General features: G+C 46.0%; 1 protein-coding gene across 2 annotated transcripts in view; it reads left to right on the forward strand.

The window, feature by feature from the left end:
- The first annotated feature begins 3339 nt into the window (after positions 1 to 3339).
- The window catches only part of Usp10 (ubiquitin specific peptidase 10), a 48723-nt gene continuing 33402 nt past the window's right edge, over positions 3340 to 18660 (forward strand). For both annotated transcript variants that reach the window (XM_050165239.1, XM_050165241.1), the window contains exon 1: positions 3340 to 3488. In XM_050165239.1, the coding sequence (XP_050021196.1) occupies positions 3468 to 3488 (21 nt within the window). In that variant the 5' untranslated portion in view covers positions 3340 to 3467. The remainder of the gene's footprint in view (positions 3489 to 18660) is intronic.

The following is an 18660-nucleotide window of genomic DNA, read 5'->3' on the forward strand; positions in this document are numbered from 1 at the left end:
CACCTGCTTCTGCCTCCTGAGCACTGGGACTAAAAGTATGTGCCACCAGGGCTGGACAGATGGCTCAGCGGTTAAGAGCACTTAAGGGGACCTAAATGCAACATAATAGAATGCAATACATCTTTGCATCATTAAACAAATGTTCCACAGGATACATAAATGTAACATATCTTAAAATAGTCTACAACAAGAAAATTATCCTTTTTTTAGGCAAAATCTGTCTATGCAGGCCATTCTGGCATGGAATTCACAAGAAAATCATTTGCCTACTTCTACCTCCCTAGTGCTGGGATCAAAGGTGTGTGCAAAAGCAGGGCCAAAAGAAAACTCTTTTAGGGGAAACCATGGAACCAACTCATATAGTTTTGTTTTGTTTGGTTTTGGTGAGTCAAAGGTTGTAGTAAGAACTGTAGTCTTGTCCTAGGGAGTCGGAGGCCAGAAGATCAGGAGTTCAAGGTCATCCTTGGCTCAATAGAGATTTTGAGGTCAACCTGGGCTACTTGAGAGCTTATGCCAAAGCAAAGGAAAACAAAACCCAAGACACCTAAGAAAAACTCACCGGAGCAGCTGTGTCCATACTTACATACTACCTTTTCCCTCCTCGTCTCTCTCTAAATCCTAAACTCAGTCTGACCTATGCGCCCTGCCTGTCCTAACTCAGTCTGGCCTATGCACCATCCAGTGTAATCTTCTTGGGAGGTTTTACCCAACTGTAGCAGGTTAGGGGAGACGCCCCCCGGCTCCTATGACAAAACTGGGGCACAACTGCTGTCTCCCCCCCCCAATTTCTTTCTTTTTTTTTAAATTTATTATGCATCAGATCTCATTATAGATGGGTGTGAGTCCTCATGTGGTTGCTGGGAATTGAACTCAGGACCTCTGAAACAACAATCAGTTCTCTTAACCTCTGGGCCATCTCTCCAGCCCCCCCCCCCTCCAATTTCTTATGCTGGGAGGTGGTACACAGCTTTAATCCCCGCACTTAGGAGGCAAAGGCAGAGGGGATCTCCAAGTTCGAGCCCAGCCTAGTCTACAGAGTGAGTTCCAGGACAGCCAGGGCTACACAGAGAAAATCTGTCTCTGTCCTGAAAAAAAAAAAAAAATGGGTTCAAGGGCACCCTGATCCGGAGAACCAGGTACTGTCACAAAAGAAAAAAGTAAGAGGAAGGAGAAGGAGGCAGAGGCATGGTTGTGCATACCTTTTATCCTAATGCAGCGGAGAGAGGGGAATGTAGATTTCTCTGAGTTTGAAGCCAGCCTGAGTTTAGTAAGGGAGTTACAGGCTCTCTGATACATGGTGAGACCCTGTCTCAAAATAAATAAACCAATGTAAGAAGACGATTGTGCTCATTGCTATGTTGATGAAAGACACAGTCTGAAAAATTTCAGAGTAACTTACCAGTGTCTGCCAAAAGTTTTCAGTGGTTCAGCAAATAAGTAAAAAATAAGTTCAAGCCGGCCATGGTGGTGCATGCCTTTAATCCCAGCATTTCAGGAGGCAGAGGCAGGTGGATCTCTGTGAGTTCATGGCTAGCCTGGTCTACAATAGCTAGTTCCAGGACAGGCTCCAAAAACTACAGAGAAACCCTGTCTTGAAAAACCAAAAAAAAAAAAAAAGTTCACAAGCAAATAAGGAACTAAATTGACTAAATTGTTGCAAAATGTTAACACTTATGGGATCTAAGTGATACTATGTTTCAATTTTTCTCTATAAAACATTTTGCAACAACAATAACAAAAACCTGTTACAATTGCTATAATATTGTTATTATTATGTGTCATTGTATCTATGCTTGGATGAAGACAGGAAAACTAAATCCACACATGGATAGATACTTAAATACACAGAAAACCCCATAGACAGGTGCTGGAAACATGGCTGAGAGGTTTTGTTCACAGCACCCACCGAGTTGCACACATCCTCAAATCCTCCCGCCTCTACCTCTTCAGTGCTGGGACCACAAAAGCGTGCCAATACATTCAGGTTACTTGGTGCTTGGGATAGAACCCAGGGCTTCATGTATGAGTGCTAGGCAAGTACTCTGTCAACTGAGTTACATTCGCAACCTCAAAGGGTCTTACTTTTACCCTAGGTTGACCTGAGACTTGTTACTCTGTATCCTCCTGCCTCAGCTTTTGGAGTCTTGAGTGTTAGGATTACAGCAAGTACAAACTTGTTCAGCAAATACACTTGTTCGTTTACTAATCCTCTTTGTGTGTAGTGCTGGCATCAGAATCCAATACTGACAAGAGTCAGACTTGTTCCCATAGTCCACGAAACAGTGAGCCTGTTTTTTCAGAAATGATTTGCCATAGTCTATGGACGCTCCTCCTGGACAGGCCTAATCTCTGAAGCTAAGCAGCAGCAGGTCTGACTAAACGTTGGGTGGGAGACATGTGACACCTCAAAACACAGTGCAGCGGAAGGGTGTGCTTGAGCTGGGCAAAATAAGACCTCGAGTTAAGATGTTTTTTTCATTCGGTCACAGGCGGGGAGGACTAAGAAAGGGCAGTAACTTATCTGAAGGCATACAGAATGGGGGTGGATGGTAGACTGTGCAGTCAGGTAGGGGGCTCAGCAAGGGTTGCTTGCAGTGTGTGGTGAGTTAACAATCGTCCTCCTGCCTATGTACCCGCATATGCGTGTTATAGGGAGCATCTACTGCTCAGCGTGTTAAGACCTGAGTATGAGTTTGAGACAGAGTCACCTTATGTAGCTCAGTGTGACGGGGAACTTCGTCTGCAATTCATGGATGATCCTCCTGCTTCTGCCACCTATGTACTGAGACCATAGGAGAACAATCCCGGATCAACGAGATCTTTTTTTTTTCAGACGAATTAATTAGTATATTTTGTGTGTGCCCCTGTGTATGTCAGAGGACAATTCTGTGGAGTCAGTTTTTCCTTTCTGTCATGTGGATCCCAAGGATGGAAGTCAGGTCGTCAAGGGTAAAGGAGGCAGGCTCCATTACCCGCTGAGTCATCTCACTGGCTCCCTCAGCGTTTATTCCTGTGCTTTCAAACAGGTCCCCCCCCCCCCCCATGCCAGGCAAAGCTAGTGGAGAATGAAGAGTGAAAAAAAATGAATGAACGGTCAGAAGAGAGCGCTCCATACGGTAAAGGATCCGTGGGGATCGCAAGTGGCGATGCTCAAGGCCGACTCCATGCGGCCGCGGCGCAGACACCGGGACTCCACGTAGCAGTCTAGGGGTGCGTGGCCACCTCCTTTCGCACGCCGTCGCCCGCAGCGGCCGCCTTCCACGCACCGCTGGCGGAAGGGTCGCCGGCCGGGGCACACGCCCACCTGTCGCGCGCAGGCGCAGAACGCCGCCTGCTCTCCCGCGGCGCGCTCAGTGCGCAGGCGCGGCGGCTGATGCGAGTGTGTCTGTGCGGCGAGAAGATGGCGGCTACGGGGGACGCGGCGTGAGGAGGCAGAGCAGCGCCGAGCCTCATTGAGACGGGCCGCCATGGCCCTCCACAATCCGCAGGTAGCGCGGGCCGCGTCCAGGGCGGGAGGTCTGGGCCACGGGAAGGCCTCGGGGCGGCGAGCGCGAGGTGCGCGGCGGCCGGGCGGTGGGGGAGGCGCCGGCACGCTGCCGGCCTAGGCCCGCGCCGCGCCCCTTAGCGCCGCGCGCCCCAGCACCCGAGGCCGCCCGAACTGCCCCGAGAGCGCCCGAGCCGCCCGAGAGCGCCCGAGCCGCCCGAGAGCGCCCGAGCCACCTCGTGAGCGCCCGAGGTCGCAGGGAAGGCCTCCGCGTGCCCCGCCGGCATCCGCACAGTCCCCGGCGACGCTCTGGCCCAGCGACTCGGGTGGTTGGTGCGCTACGGCGTCGTGGGCACCCGGCCCTCGCCTCCGGGATATTGTTGCATAGAAAATTGGGAACCCCATGGCGTGGCACACTCTGTCTGGCCCGGGGCTGACACCTTTTGCACGGAGCCCGGGCTGGGTTGGGGCCCCGCAGGCCGGAGCGCCTGCTGCGCCTTGCTCTCGGTGCGGGAGCTGCTCGCTCAGACCCCCTGAAAAGACGCACTTCGGAGAAATGAGAAGTCAGCACGTGGTGCTGCTTCTCAGGGCTGCTTTGGTCCCGGCATTCGTTGAGGTCTCAGACCTAGACTAGAAATTGTTTCCTTTTATTATAATTATCTGAGTGATTTTTTTTTTCCTGCCATACCGAGGAATAAAGTGAGCCGTGGGAAGCTGGTTGGGGAGCCAAATCTCAACCTTTGGTGGCTGGGTCTTTACTGGCAGGCGAGGTCGATCTGGTTAGACCACCTTTGAAAAACGTTTGTGTCCTTTTATTTTGGGGCACGGTCTCTATAGTCCAGGTTGGTCTCCAACTTGGGATTCTTCTGCCTCAGCCTGGTGGGGTTGCATCCACGAGCCACCATGTGCTTTTGAAAAGTTATTTTAATAACGGTTTCAATGAAGGTAGGATGGATTTAAACCTCGAAATTTTTTGAAATGAAAGGCTAGATCCTCGGAGAAACTGCAGTTCTATTAAATATGTGGTGTTTCTTAGATCAAATCAGAACTTTGCCTGTTTGACCTTTTCCCTCCTTTTGTAAATTTACCTTTGTATTTGGTGTAGTTCTTTGCAATAGAAAGGGAATTCGCAATTGTTGAAAAATATTTTTGACAAATGTTACCATTCAGAGTTTTTATTAGTTCTTAAGTGGTAGACAGATCTTTACAACACAGCCCTGGCTGGCTTGGCATTCAGACAACTGCCTGCCTCTGCCTCCAAGGTGCTGGGGGTTCCAGGCATTCACGGCCTTACTGGGCTCTATTCCGACCTTTTTTTTTTTCTTGAGACAGGGTTTCACTGTGTAGGTTTAGAGCCTGTCCTGGAATTAACCCCCTCACCCCAGTTTTTTTTTTTTTTTTTTTTTTTTTTGAGACAAGGTTTTTCTGTAGTTTTGCTGCCTGTCCTAGAACTAGCTCTTGTAGACCAGGCTGGCATCAAACTCACAGAGACCTACCTGCCTCTGCCTGAGTGCTGGGATTAAAGGTGTGCACCACCACCACCTGGCCTTTTTTTAATTTTATGTGAATGAATGCTTTTTGTGTATGTGTTTTTCTGGTGCCTATCGAAGCGAGGTGAGAGCTTTGACTCTTGGAGCTGGAATTAGAATGGCTGCCAGCCTCTGTATGAGTGCTGGGAATGGAACCTGAGTTCCCTGCTAGAGCAACTGCTTTAAACCTTGGAGTCATCTGTCCAGCCCTTCCTCAGAGGTTTTCGGAGATTTCAGCCTCTTGCTCAACTCAAATATTGCTTTAGTCTCAGCCCTAGGGAGGCAGAGGTAGGCAGAGCCCTGTGAGTTCGGGGCTATCCTGTTCTACATAGGAGTTCTAGGATGGCCAGAGCTATATATAGTGAGACCTTGTCTCAAAACAAATTCTAGTTGACTGCCTTGTTAATTTTGGAGATAGTCTGAAGAGTTCATTCTGAACTGAGCTGTAATGCAATGCTTTTTTTTTTTGTGTGATTTTTGAGATGAACAGAGCATGTTTAAGCTTAATTGGCTTTCTCAATCACCAGAAACAATGTCAAGTTGATGGAAATGCTCCTGATCCTTTGGAAGCTTGCAATTTGACTCTTCAGGAGTCAGACTGGCAGGTGTAGCTAAACATAAGTGTTAGCAGTGCCTTGGATTGTCTAGTGGCAGAAAGGGGGAAAGGTAATAATAGTTTGAGTCCTGTTGCAATTTTAAAAGAATAGTAGTACAAAAGCTTTGTAAGATTAAAGACCTGTAAGTAACCTCAGGCTGGGAGAGGTGGAGGCTGCAAGCTGGTTCTTGAGTCCAAGGTCAACCTTGATTACTTGGCTAGTTTCAGGCCACCTGGGTTATGAGAGTCCTCTCTCTCTCTCTCTCTCTCTCTCTCTCTCTCTCTCTCTCTCTCTGTCTGTCTCTCTCTTTCACACACACACACAAGAAAAAAGAAAAGAAACGACAAGATTTCACTATTGGATCTGTCTTGTTTCGAGTATTTTAACAATTAGTTCGTTTGTTCATTCATTCATGTACTGACAGTTCACCGCGTGTTAGCCTCGATGATAGGTAAACTGGTTTCTCTTTTCAGCTCATCCACCTATTTATTTATTTATTTTTCAAGACAGGGTTTCTCTATAACAGCTCTAGCTGTCCTGGAACTAGCTCTTGTAGCCAAGGCTAACCTCAAACTCACAGAGATCCGCCTGCCTATGCCTCCCCTAGTGCTGGGTGCTGGGATTAAAGGCCTGTGCTAGGTTTTCCTTGAAGTAGTTTCCACAGGTTCAGATAAGGGTTAGTTTTCAGTGGACTTGCAGAGGTTACAGGTTAAGGCTTTCATATTTTGTAGCCATTTTCATGTTTTGAACTATTTGTTTGAACCCTGTTCTGTGGATTAAAGAGCAACAGTGTAGAATTTAGAAACACGTGTAGGGTGCGTTCCTGTCCCCCAGCCTAACCAGTTCGGGGAGGAACTGTCACCTGAGCTGGAAGTGAAGCTGGCATGCCTGAACTGCTCAGTGAGTTGAGGGGATTAATTTGAAGCTACCAACATGCTTTCTACTTGAAGAAAAGTCCATATTGAGTCCACAGTGTTGTTTCTATACCCAGGCTGGAGAGATTGCTGTTGGTTTCTGCTCAGACTTGAGACTGTACAGCTCCTACTTCAGTTTCCTGAGCTACCTTATTCTGCTGTGCCATCAGAATCACAATCCTACAGGGGTGCGTGCAACTGAAATAAATAGCAGTTTTGAAGTGGTAACGGGGTATTTTGGTGAGAACATAACAACAGTAAAACATTTCAGTCAATTTTGAGACTATGTGCAATAAGAAGTGCAGGAACTGGGAGTCTCCTTAATGCCTATTGCTGTGTTTAGGGTCCTTTCAGCCCACCCTGTTGGGAACTCAAAACGGTGGTGGGCAGTAAGTGGACAGACTGGATTTTTGGATTCTTCTCTAGGGCTAACATTTGTTATGTGGAAGTACAATGGTTTGAACGGTGGCACACATAGGAAATTCAAAGGAGACTTTAAGAGATGCCATAATTTGGTGATTGCCTCATGCAGGCTAGATTGTCAAGAATGGGAAACAGCTGCCATTTCCACTTGGATGAGGTACATCTAGTCATTTTTAGTTTTGAAAATTATAGGTGTGGAAGTACTTGTGAGCAGTGGATCAAGTTTTAGGGCACACTTGATGTCACTGGGGGACACTTCTTAGTGATAATTTACCAAAGTATGGGAAGTGGTTAGCAGCACTTGTTTGAATTTGTCATTAGGCTAGTGTGTTGCAGTTGACTGGTACACATGGAGAGTCACTGTCACAGAGTAGACACATGCGACTGCAGTGGAATTTGCTGGCCGTGGGATATCGGATTAGTGTCATTTGTCTCTTAGTGCCACTTCAGCAGGGCACTATTCATTTCTAAGATTTGCTTGTGCTTGGACTGCAGTTTTTCTGTCTGTGGAAGCGATCTCCTAAAAGGCCTTGTGACCACCCTGTTGGGACAGGTTGGATTAAGAACTAGTGTTGGGAGCTGGAGAGATGGTTCTCTGTGGAGGTGATGGTACTTGCAGAGGACCTGGATTTTTTTTTAAAAATATTTATTTATTTATTATGTATACAATATTCTATCTGTGTGTATGCCTGCAGGCCAGAAGAGGGCACCAGATCCCATTACAGATGGTTGTGAGCCACCATGTGGTTGCTGGGAATTGAACTCAGGACCTTTGGAAGAGCAGGCAATGCTCTCAACCTCTGAGCCATCTCTCCAGCCCCTGAGGATCTGGATTTGATCCCATGTGGTATCTCAGAATGTTGCCTGTAACGCCAGTCCCAGGATATTTGCCAGTTTTTTTTTTTTTTTTTTTTTTGGCATTCTCAAGCACTGAATGCACACAATACCCAGACATACATGCAAGCAATACACTCATATTCATAAAATTAGAAAAAAACAAAAACACGTATTGGATAAATTTTGCTGGTGTACATGTTTACCTCAGCATGTGGGAGGCTGAGCATGGTTGGGAATTTGAGGCCAGTATGGGCAAAATTCTGTCTGAAAAAAGCAGAATGAACATAAATTGGAACATAAAGGTTGCCCACATGCATGTTTGTTTCAAAGATCAAAAAATGTATGATTTGTAGCGCCAGGCGGTGGCGGCCCATGCCTTTAATCCCAGCAGAGGCAGGTGGATCTCTGAGCTCTAGGCCAGCCTGGTCTACAAGAGCTAGTCCTGGGACAGGCTCCAAAGCTACAGAGAAACCCTGTCTCAAAAAACCAAAAAAAAAAAAAAAAAAAAAAAAAAAGGAAATTGTGATTTGTAGTAAACCTGAGTGTGACTCTTCAGATTACAGATGTTTATGATTACAGATGGTTATTTCCTTAGTATTGAGACACTCTTTGGCAGTGATCCAGTTTTCATTGGAAGACCTAGAAAATTAGAAGCTGCCCGCTCTGGTTCTCTGCCCATCTCAACACCTGTTGTTATTTCAATTACTCTCCTGAGAACAGGGCAGGTGAGCTGTTGGGATAGAAGAGGGATTTGGGACTGGTATCAGAAGACTCAAGGACCTCTTCCTGGAACTTTCATCCTCACAGGAGAGTTGAGAGGCTGTACAGGACACATGGGAACAGGGCTGCTTCCTGTGTGTAGGTACGTGGCCATGTTCATGCAGAGACCAGAGAGCTACACTTAGGTGCTTCCCTCCCTTAGTTCCCTGAGGCAGGGTCTCTCACTGAAGCCAAAACTTTAGTTCCAGCTAGACTGACTGAAAAGCTAGTTAGCTAGCAGGCTCTGGGGTCGGCTTGTCTCGACCTCCCCAATGCTGGGGTTGACTTGGCTGACTTTTTAGGATCCTTATGATCCTATTTTAGGGGGCTGTGTCTGTTTGCATCTTTGCTGTCGGTCATCTTGAGGACCATCTACTCTGATCTAAGAGTCTCACAAGTAACGGCTTAAACGAAAGCTTATCCTTCTGTCATTTGGTGCCTAGTTAACAGCAGCCACGCCATCTCTCTTTATGCTTTTTAAAAACTTTGCCAGACAGTGGTGGCAAACTTCTTTAATTCCAGCTCTCAGGAGGCAGTGGCAGGTGGATCTCTGAGTATGAGGCCAGCCTGTTTTGCAGAGCAAGTTCAGGACAGCTAGGGCTACACAGAGAAACCCCACCTCAAACAAAAATATTTTGGGTGTGCAAACATGTTGGTATGTTGGTAGACCCTTGCTTTTTTATTCTGGTCAAGTGTGTGTGTGTGTGTGTGTGTGTGTGTGTGTGTGAGAGAGAGAGAGAGAGAGAGAGAGAGAGAGAGAGAGAGACAGACAGACAGACAGACAGACAGAGACACAGAGACACAGAGACTTTAAATGTAGTTAAGGCTTCCTTCAAACTTGCTATTTAGCCACATAGTCAAAGACGGCTTTTGAGCGTCCTGTTTCTACCTTTCCAGTGCTGGGGGCTACCAGTGCTGGTTTATATGATGCTGGGGATTGGGGATCCAAAAGATTTACTGTACCATATTCACTGTGAAGAAATACAGATGGATAGATGTCAGTTGGCATCTAAGTGTTCCTTAAGAACTAAATTCAGAGCTGCACAGTGGTAGAGCATGTCCCAGCATTTGGGAGGCAGAGGTAGGTAGATCTCTGGGGGTTGGAGGTTAGCTAACCTGATCTACAGAACAAGTTCCAGAAGAGCCAAAACTACTCAGAGAAACCCTATCCCGAAACAACAACAAAATGCCAGACAACTTAATTTAGTAGAAAAGTACTAAGCCTGCAACAGTGGCTCTCCTATAGGTCAATTTCAGTGGGTACCCAGGCTGGGATGGAAAGAAGCTGCCTGGTGAAGAGTGTACCCTGAATCCTTAATTGGGTGTTTTGACTGTGTAGGACATGGTTGATACAACTCTGTGCTCACAAAGACAGAATTTGGAAGACTGAGGTCTTTCAGTGTCACAGCTGCTGGCTAGGAACATGTAACAATCGTGTCTTGGTCTCCCGAATGTTGTGATTAGAGGTGTACACTATGTCCTGCAAAATTCATTTTTATGTCTTAAAATACCAGAGTAAGGCTGAAGTAATATATGGATTATGTTTTGCAAGCCGTGGACCTTGTCATCTAGAGAGCCGAAGAGTATTTAATGGAATCCATTAGCAAACCTGCAATCATCCCCTTTCATAAAGGATCCAAGGCTACACCACTGGGGCTCTCACACTAACACACTGGTGCCCTTGCTGGAACAGAAGCCATTCACCCTGACTACACTGCTTTTATCTAAGTGTTGTCGGGATCACCCATTAACTTACGGGTTTATTGGTATTCTAGCAACTGTCAAGAGGCTTTCTAGCATTTCTTTCTGTCTTCTGCATTTCGCCTGTATTAGGCTTGTCTCAGAGAAGTAAAGCTAGGGTATCTCTGATGTGTGTGATGTGTGTGTGGTAGGGGAGTGCATGTGTGGAAGCCAGATGACAACGCTGTAAGTTCAGTTCTCTCCTTTCACTTCTTTGTGGGTTCTAGAGATGAATCCCAAGTCCTGGTTATACTACAGCTGCCTTTACTTGTTGAGCTATCTTGCTTTCCTAGGACTTAACATTAAAATACATGCTTCTGCTTTCTTTACCTTCCACTAATTGTAGCCACAAGGCCAAAGCTGTGGGGAGATAGGTGGGACCCCACAAATCAGAACAGGGGTCCTGCCCAAGAGAATTTATAATTGAGACTTAATTCTAGGTTTGTGATTTCTGTCCATTCTATTTTTTTCCCCATGTGTATGAGCATTTGCCTGCATGTGTTTGTGGCCCTCTGGAGGCCAGAAAACTGTATTGGATCCTATGAACTGGAATTGGATAGATATGGTTGTGAGCACCATATGGGTCCTGGAAACCTGGGCCCTTTGCTAGAGCAGCTGGTGCCTTTAACTACTGAGCCATACCCCCCGCCCCTTTTAAGAATAATTTAACTTTTGTGCATTGGTGTTTTGTCTGCATGTATGTCTAAGGGTGCTGGGATCCTCTGGAACTGGAGTTATAAACAGTTGTGTGCTGCCATGTGAGTGCTGAGAACTGAACCCAGGTCCTCTTAACCGCTAAGCAATCTCCAGCCCTCCAACCCCTGTTTTAAAATGTAGCTGTTATACAAAGAAACCCTGTATCAACCCTTATTAAAATTTAATTTTTTTTTCTGTGATGGAGCAAGTGCGGTACCCCTGAGCTAAGCTACTACCATCCCAGCAGATATCTTGATATATGTAAATGGTTTTTGTTTTTCCAGTCAGGATAGCTCTGGCTGTTCTGGAACTCTGTAGACCAGGCTGGCCTTACACTTGGGTCTGACTGCCTCTGCCTCCCAAGTGCTGGGATTAAAGGCGTGCGCCACCTTCTCCCGACTGACCTTTTTTTAAAAGAGTTATTTTAGGATCACAACAAAATTGAGAAGGGTGGTGGAGGTACACGCCTTTAATCCCAGCACTTGGGACGTGGAGGCCAGTGGACCTCTGAGTTCAAGGCCAGCCTGAGCTAGTTCGGGAACGGGCTCCAAAGCTACAGAGAAACTGTCTCGACTAAACTAAAAAAGAAAGAGAGAGAAATTGAATTGAGAAGATGAAGACATCTCCTCCCACTTGTAAACTTTTAAGTAGTGTTCTCCTTTTCTTTTCTTTTTCTTTTTTTTTTTTTTTTTTTTTTTTTTTTTTTTTTTTTTTTTTTTTTTTTTTTTTGATTTTTCGAGACAGGGTTTCTCTGTGGCTTTGGAGCCTGTCCTGGAACTAGCTCTGTAGACCAGGCTGGTCTCTGCCTCCCGAGTGCTGGGATTAAAGGTGTGCGCCACCACCGCCCGGCCAATGTTCTCCTTTTCTTATCAGTGGCTGCCAGGGCATCTCTATTTAAGACCCAAATTAGGTTTCCTGGGTAGTTGCAATCATTTGGTAGAAAGGGGCTTGCAGTACAACCCTGAGCATTGAAGGAACATTGCGGTTGCTGGGCACTGTGGTTTGTGTGGTCGTGCATGGGTCTATATGGCCTGTGTCAGCCATGTGTTATCACTATTCCACACACACCACAGAAGAGAGGCAGGGCTCTAGATCAGGAGGTTGATAAGCCGGTGGTTCTGGAGACTTACTTACACGGGTCTTTGATCTTCTAGAGGACACTAGGCCAGGACCTACTGTCTATAGAGGGACTCTTATAGTGATTCTCAAATGAAAGATAGAGTGAAGGAGTGGATGAAATAAAGCTGGGCGTGCTTGCAGGTGTTACTGTGCTGGCTAATGTGTGGGTTACACTTTGATAACAGTCCTTTCAGATTTTAATTTTGCTTAGAAAAAAAAAAGACATGCCATTTGTGAGCAACTTACTCCCGCAAAGGATATGGGAAAGGAAAAGATAAAAGTGTGCCCAAGTGAGCCTTCATCTTCAGTTTGCTTGTCATTCGTTTGTTTTTGGTTAGGCCTCAGGGTCTCTCTGAGTTGGTAGTCTGGATTTGGAATGTGCTTTGTTGCCCAAGTACTGGGTGAGGGACTGGAGCTGCCACACTCTGTCTCCGTAGTCTGTCCTACCCCACCACTCCATTCTGGGATCCCATCTTCGGGTTGTAGTGTACCATATACTGGAACAAACAGTTCAGAAACTTCTGAAAACATTTCAGTAAATTTTTTATTATTATTTTTTGTATATAACACATGTGCCTGGTGCCTACAGAGGCAAGAGAGGGCATTATATCCCTTTCTAGCCCTACATTCCACTCTTCACTGTAGTCCTGCGCTCTAGCTTGATACTGTAAAAAGAGGTGATCTCAGCTAGTAGGTTCTTGTTGCTCCATTACCTCTCTATAAAGGCCTAAAGGAGCGACCATTCTTTGGAGAGAGTGGTAGGTCTGTCGTCTGAGTGACTAGAGAGGAATCTGCTAGTTAACCTGAAATGTTTCTTTTCCTTTTTCTTTTTAAACATTTTTACTTTATATGTATGGGTCTTTTTGCTTGCATGTATGTCTGCACTGCATTCATACAGTGCTGGTAGAGGCCAGAGGGGGTGATATCATGGGACTGAGTTCCAGGCAGTGGTGAGCCACCTTGTGGGTCCTGGGAATCAACCCCCAGTACTTAGGAAGAGTAGCAATTAAGTAGTAGTTAAGAACTGCTGACCCCAGGGGCTGGAGAGATGGCTCAGTGGTTAAGAGCATTGCCTGCTCTTCCAAGGGTCCTGAGTTCAATTCCCAGCAACCACATGGTGGCTCACAACCATCTGTAATGAGGTATGGTGCCCTCTTCTGGCCTGCAGGCATACACACAGACAGAACATTGTATACATAATAAATAAATAAAATAAATAAATGTTAAAAAAAAAAAAAAAGAACTGCTGACCCAGACGGGCAGTGGTGGCACTCGCCTTTAATCCCAGCACTTGGGGGACAGAGGCAGGCAGATCTCTCTGAGTTCGAGGCCAGGTAGTGCTGAGCTCACGAGTATGGACAGCTTTACCCTGTTCTATAGTGCTGAGGATGGAACCCAGGGCTTCATGCATCTTAGGCAAGCATTCCTCAGCCCTATTATTTTGTTGAGATAGGTCATAGCTCAGGCTGACCCTGAACTCCAATACACTTCCCAAATGTGCCACCAAACCATATCAACCATATTTGCCCTTCTTTTTTCTTTTCTCCTTCCTTTCTCTTCCCTTCTCTTCCCTCCCTCCTTCCCTCCCTCCTTCCCTCCCTCCCTCCCTTTCTCTTTCTTTCTTGGAGTCTATGTAGTCCTGGCTGTACTGGAATTCTGCTGGTCTCTATGTAATCCTGGTTGATTACTACTGAATTAGGCTAGCCTTGAACTCATAGAGATCCTCCTGTCTCTGTTGAGTGTGCACCACCACTCACAGTTCTTTGTTTTTAAGACGCTCTTTCTCATGTTTCTTCAGGCCAGGTGATGTGCATCAGCGTGTCATACTGCAATTACTGTGTCATATCCTTCTGTACTCCTGACAAGCACAGTCCTGAGGGCTGAGTGAGCGACCCGCACTCTGTAGTACCAGCAAGTGTGCGAGTGCCAGAGCCGGGTGGTGGTGGCGCACGCCTTTAATCCCAGCACTCGGGAGGCAGAGGCAGGCGGATCTCTGTGAGTTTGAGACCAGCCTGGTCTACAGAGCTAGTTCCAGGACAGGCTCCAAAGCCACAGAGAAACCCTGTCTCGAAAAACCAAAAAAAAATAAAATAAAATAAAATAAAAAATAAAAAAAGTAAGTGTGCGAGTGCCAGTTAGTGAGCATGCCTGTTCCTTTGCTGGCATGGCTGGAGTTAGGGCAAGTTGTCCCCGAGACCTTAGGACCATGGGCTTTGTCCTTCCCAGTTAGAGCTCTTCAGCTGCCCAGTTGCCCATGTCCCTGGTTCCCCACTCCATCTTCTGTGTGTGCCTGTCTCTGTTTATCCTACCTGACATTTCTAATCCACACACCCCCATGCTGGAACATACCAACCCACCGTGGCTGAACTGCGACAAAAGTCATCCCTAAACGTGGCTTACAACAACCCCCCCAACAGCTGTGGCATGGCTTTGTCCCCAGCATTTATGACCTTTGAATACCCATAGGTGTGATATGGGTGCTTTGTGCTCATTTTCTGCTCTGTAAGCCTAGGGCGAAGACTTTTGCTTGCTCATCACTATGTTCCTGAGTCTACAGCATGGAAAATGCTCAATTAGTATGGATAGATTAATTAATGGAAGATATACTGTCGTTTATGTTTGAAGCCCAGAGTCAAGTGTGGGAAAGGTTATGCAGGTCACTATTCAGATCTAGAGTGAGGAATGCTGTCCCAAAAGGACATGGTGATATTCAGAAAGGGTTGCTGGGGGAACAGTTCACAGAGTGCCCAAGAGAAAGTCTAGCCTGTGTAGCTTGTGTATCAGGAGACTGGAGTGTGGAGAGGATGTGGGTGCACAGTGAGTTTGGTAGACAGTTCCTGAGAGCGCTTGTAGATTCACTGTTCACTGATCATCCCGGAAGAGCTTTTCCAGGGAACACATGTACACTGTTGGGAGAAAGCACTGTGGTGGGCAAGTGAAGTTTGAGGAAAATTCTTTTTTTTTGTTGTTGTTGTTGTTGTTTGTTTTGTTTGGCTTTTTTTTTTTTTTTTTTTTTTTGAGACAGAGTTTCTCTGTAGCTTTGGAGCCTGTCCTGGAACTAGCTCTCTTAGACTAGGCTGGCCTTGAACTCACAGAGATCTGCCTGCCTCCGCCTCCCACGTGCTGGAATTAAAGGTGTGTGCCACCACTGCCTGGCTCCCATTGCTGTTCTTATAGAAAGGACTGGGAAGCAGCTAATGGTGGGCTTTTGTTATATGAATCATGGTTTCTAATTTTGAGATTGTGTCTGTAGCAACCACTTAGCTTGAATTTTCAGTGGAAGCACCAAGAATATGCAGCTAGCCAATTTAAAGCCTGACAGAATTTTAATATTTGGAATAAAATATGTAAATGAAGTAAAGTAGACACCAAACTGAAACACAACTCTCCAAAGCTGTGGGTTGCTATCTATGAGAGGGGCTTTGTAATGCTAATGTCTCTGTTCCCTTTGCCCGGGACTTCCCCTCCTGCAGCTCAGTCAGGGGAGAAATAAGCCTTTCCCCTGCTTTTGTAACACTCATCAGCCTGCACTTGCATTGTGACAGCCTGTGAATATTGTTAGGTCCTGAGTTCTCAGCATCTGCTCAGATTACCCTCAGTCTCAAACAGTTCGCCTGGGGTAGATGATGGTTAGTAAATATTGTTATGTCAGTGAAACTCCTGGTTTGCATGGACTGAGCAGTGTCACCTTCAGGTGTCTCCCATCCATGCAACCACACCACTCTAGAGCATTTTTTTTTTAAAAGATAAAGTTTCTCTGTGTAGCTCTAGTTGTCCTGGAACTAGCTCTGTAGAGCTGGCATTGAACTCACAGGGATCTACCTGGCTCCGCCTCCTGAGCTTAAAAGTGTGGACCACTTCACCTGGCTCACTTCCCTTTTTCAATTAAGGTTCAGAGTGTTGAGCAGGTAGGTTTTGGTGCGCTGTTTCCAGGGCCATGTTTCCCCTTCTTTACTGTTTTTGCTTCTTTCGTTTTGCCACGCTTGACACAAGTCAGAGCCTCACAAATGCCAGGCGTGCCCTACCCCAGTCCTACCTATTGCTTAATCCATGTCAGGCCCAGGAGCTCTTCTACTTGGTGAGGCATCTTGGAGCTACCTGACCCAGCTCATTTTCTGCAGAGAATGAAGGCTTTGTTCCTTCACAGCATCTGTTGCTTCGAAGAATGGCCTAAACTTCCAGAGAGCAGAAAAGCTGACCAGAACCCCTTTTTAGCTGTGGTAGGGCTCAGCCTGCTTGCATAGTTGTGCATTACAGTGGGAGACTGTCCTAAGTAAGAGCTTGTGGTAACTGCCTATCTCCCTTAGAAATTGAAAAGAACTGAACAGAGCCAAGGTCCCGCAGATTACTTGTCTCACAGCTGCCTCTTGAATCACCAGGAACCTGTTCAAAAGGCAAAGAACATTAATTTGGGGGCAGTAGACATACTCAATTCAGTTTCTAGAGATGAGGCCTTTAGAAGCTTAGGGGCCAAGAATGTTGTTCTCCAGTGCCCCCTAGTGCCTCACAGTAATGGCAGACCTTAAGTTTCCCTTGCTGGCCGACACTAGTTTCCTGTGATTCTCATCTATGCTTCTGTGGGTGAACCTGGGAAGGTACTCTGAGCAGGATGCCTTTTCTTAGTCTTTCTTCCAGTTCTTAGGTTTGTGTGCCACTCCCTGGAGCTTGGCCTCTGTTTTTGCAGTTTTATCAGCATATTGTATTTTTTTCCTTTTTTCTATAAATGTAAATTTTATTTATGTGGATATTTTACCTTCCTGTGTATCTATGTACCCTGTACTCTTAAGTCAGAAGAAGGCCTAGAATTCCCTGAAAGTGCAGTTACAGATGCTTATGAGCCAATACGTGGGTGCTGGGAATGGGACTCAAGTGCTCTTAACTCCTGGACTGTCAGCTTCCTAGAGGATGTTACTGGTTACCACTCAGGTATGCATCACTTTGGCTAGGCAGATGTATTCGTGTATCCAGTACAATTGTAGCCCACGCCCCTAATTTTAATGAGTCCCTTGACCCCAGATCTCAGTATTTTCATCTTTTCGACCTTTGACAATGACTTCTCCAAGCATCGAGGATTCTGTTACACATCTGTGTTCCATCAGAATGGTGTTTTTTGTGAGCAAAGTTGGTGCATAGGAAAGGCCTATGTGGATGTATTCACAATAGTTGGAGATCCTGACCCAGGCTCCTATAGTGGATGCTGTACACAGATATCAGAACCTTGACTTCTGGCTTCAGCAACTAAACTGAAACTAGTCTTTTATATTAGAGGTGCACTCACTTACAAAAACTCATGAAAATAGATTACAGCAGGAGGATGTGCTTCATGTTTCTTGATGGAGTTAACATTGATGTATGTGAACCAGTGAGAAGGGGGATGGAGTTCCAAGCAGTCCTGGCTATCCATTTGTCATTCACTCAATGGTATTTGGTGTCACATAGCTGCTAGTTAACAGTTCTCTTGGTGTCCTTAGATGGATTAAGTGTTCTCAGCATGGTGTTGGCTGATGGGTGAGAGGTGCCTTGTGCAGGGGTAGATTTAAGCATGTCTAAAATTCTGTTCTTTATACCAACACATCTTTTCTTTTTGTTTGTTTTTCTTTTTCTTTCCAAGACAGGGTTTCTCTAGTTTTGGAGCCTGTCATAATAGCTTTGGAGTCTTTCCTGGAACTAGCTCTTGTAGACCATCCTCTAACTCACAGAGATCCACCTGCCTCTACCTCCCCGAGTGCGGGCACGACCACCGCCCAACTCATTTTGTTTTTTTTTTTTGAGATAGGTTCTCTACACAGCCCTGCTGTCAGAACTCACCCTGTAGACCAGGCTGACCTCAGAGTCATAGAGATCCACCTGCCTCTGCCTCCTGAGTGCTATACTGACATTTTAATTAGTTTCTGTTTTTCCTGAACATATGTTTGTGCATCATGTGCATACCTGGTGCCCACAGAGGCCGGAAGAATGTATTGAATTCCCTGGAATTTGGGATACAATTGTGTGCCATCATTAGAATGTTGTGAAATGAACCTAGGTTCTCCGCAAGAGCAGCCAGTGCTCTTAACTCATCCATCTCTAGTCCCTAATTAGTTTTTTGAATAAAACATGTTTTAAAAACAAATATTCTAAAATAACACACACTAGCACCCATCTCTTCCCATGTGTAACTGTACACCTCCATAGATCTCTGTCAGACTGGGCTATAGATCCAGAGCCTCTGCAAACAAAAATGTGCATTTTTTTATTTCTCATCACGTGGTGGGGGTGGTGGGGGCTTATTTGTTCAGTCATTTATTGAAGGTTTCCTATCTGTAGCATGCTTTCTTGGTTGGTTCTGCCTACCCCTGCCTCCCAATGCTGGGATTAAAGGTGTGTGCCACCACCACCTGGCCAGTGGCTAGAATTCTTACTGCACTCCTTGGTTCAGCTCCCAGCAGCCACCCAGAACTCCTAGCTGCAGAAGATCTAACATGTCTGATTAATTCTCATCCATACATATCTTTTCCTGCTTTGTGAATCTGCAGTCTTTTTATTCCCAAAAGGGGATGTATTCCAAAAGGGGATGGCTTTCT

Source organism: Alexandromys fortis, unplaced genomic scaffold (assembly GCF_014885135.2).
Source record: "Alexandromys fortis isolate MF-2015 unplaced genomic scaffold, M_Fortis_MF-2015_v1.1 scaffold_165, whole genome shotgun sequence".
NCBI lineage: Eukaryota > Metazoa > Chordata > Mammalia > Rodentia > Cricetidae > Alexandromys > Alexandromys fortis.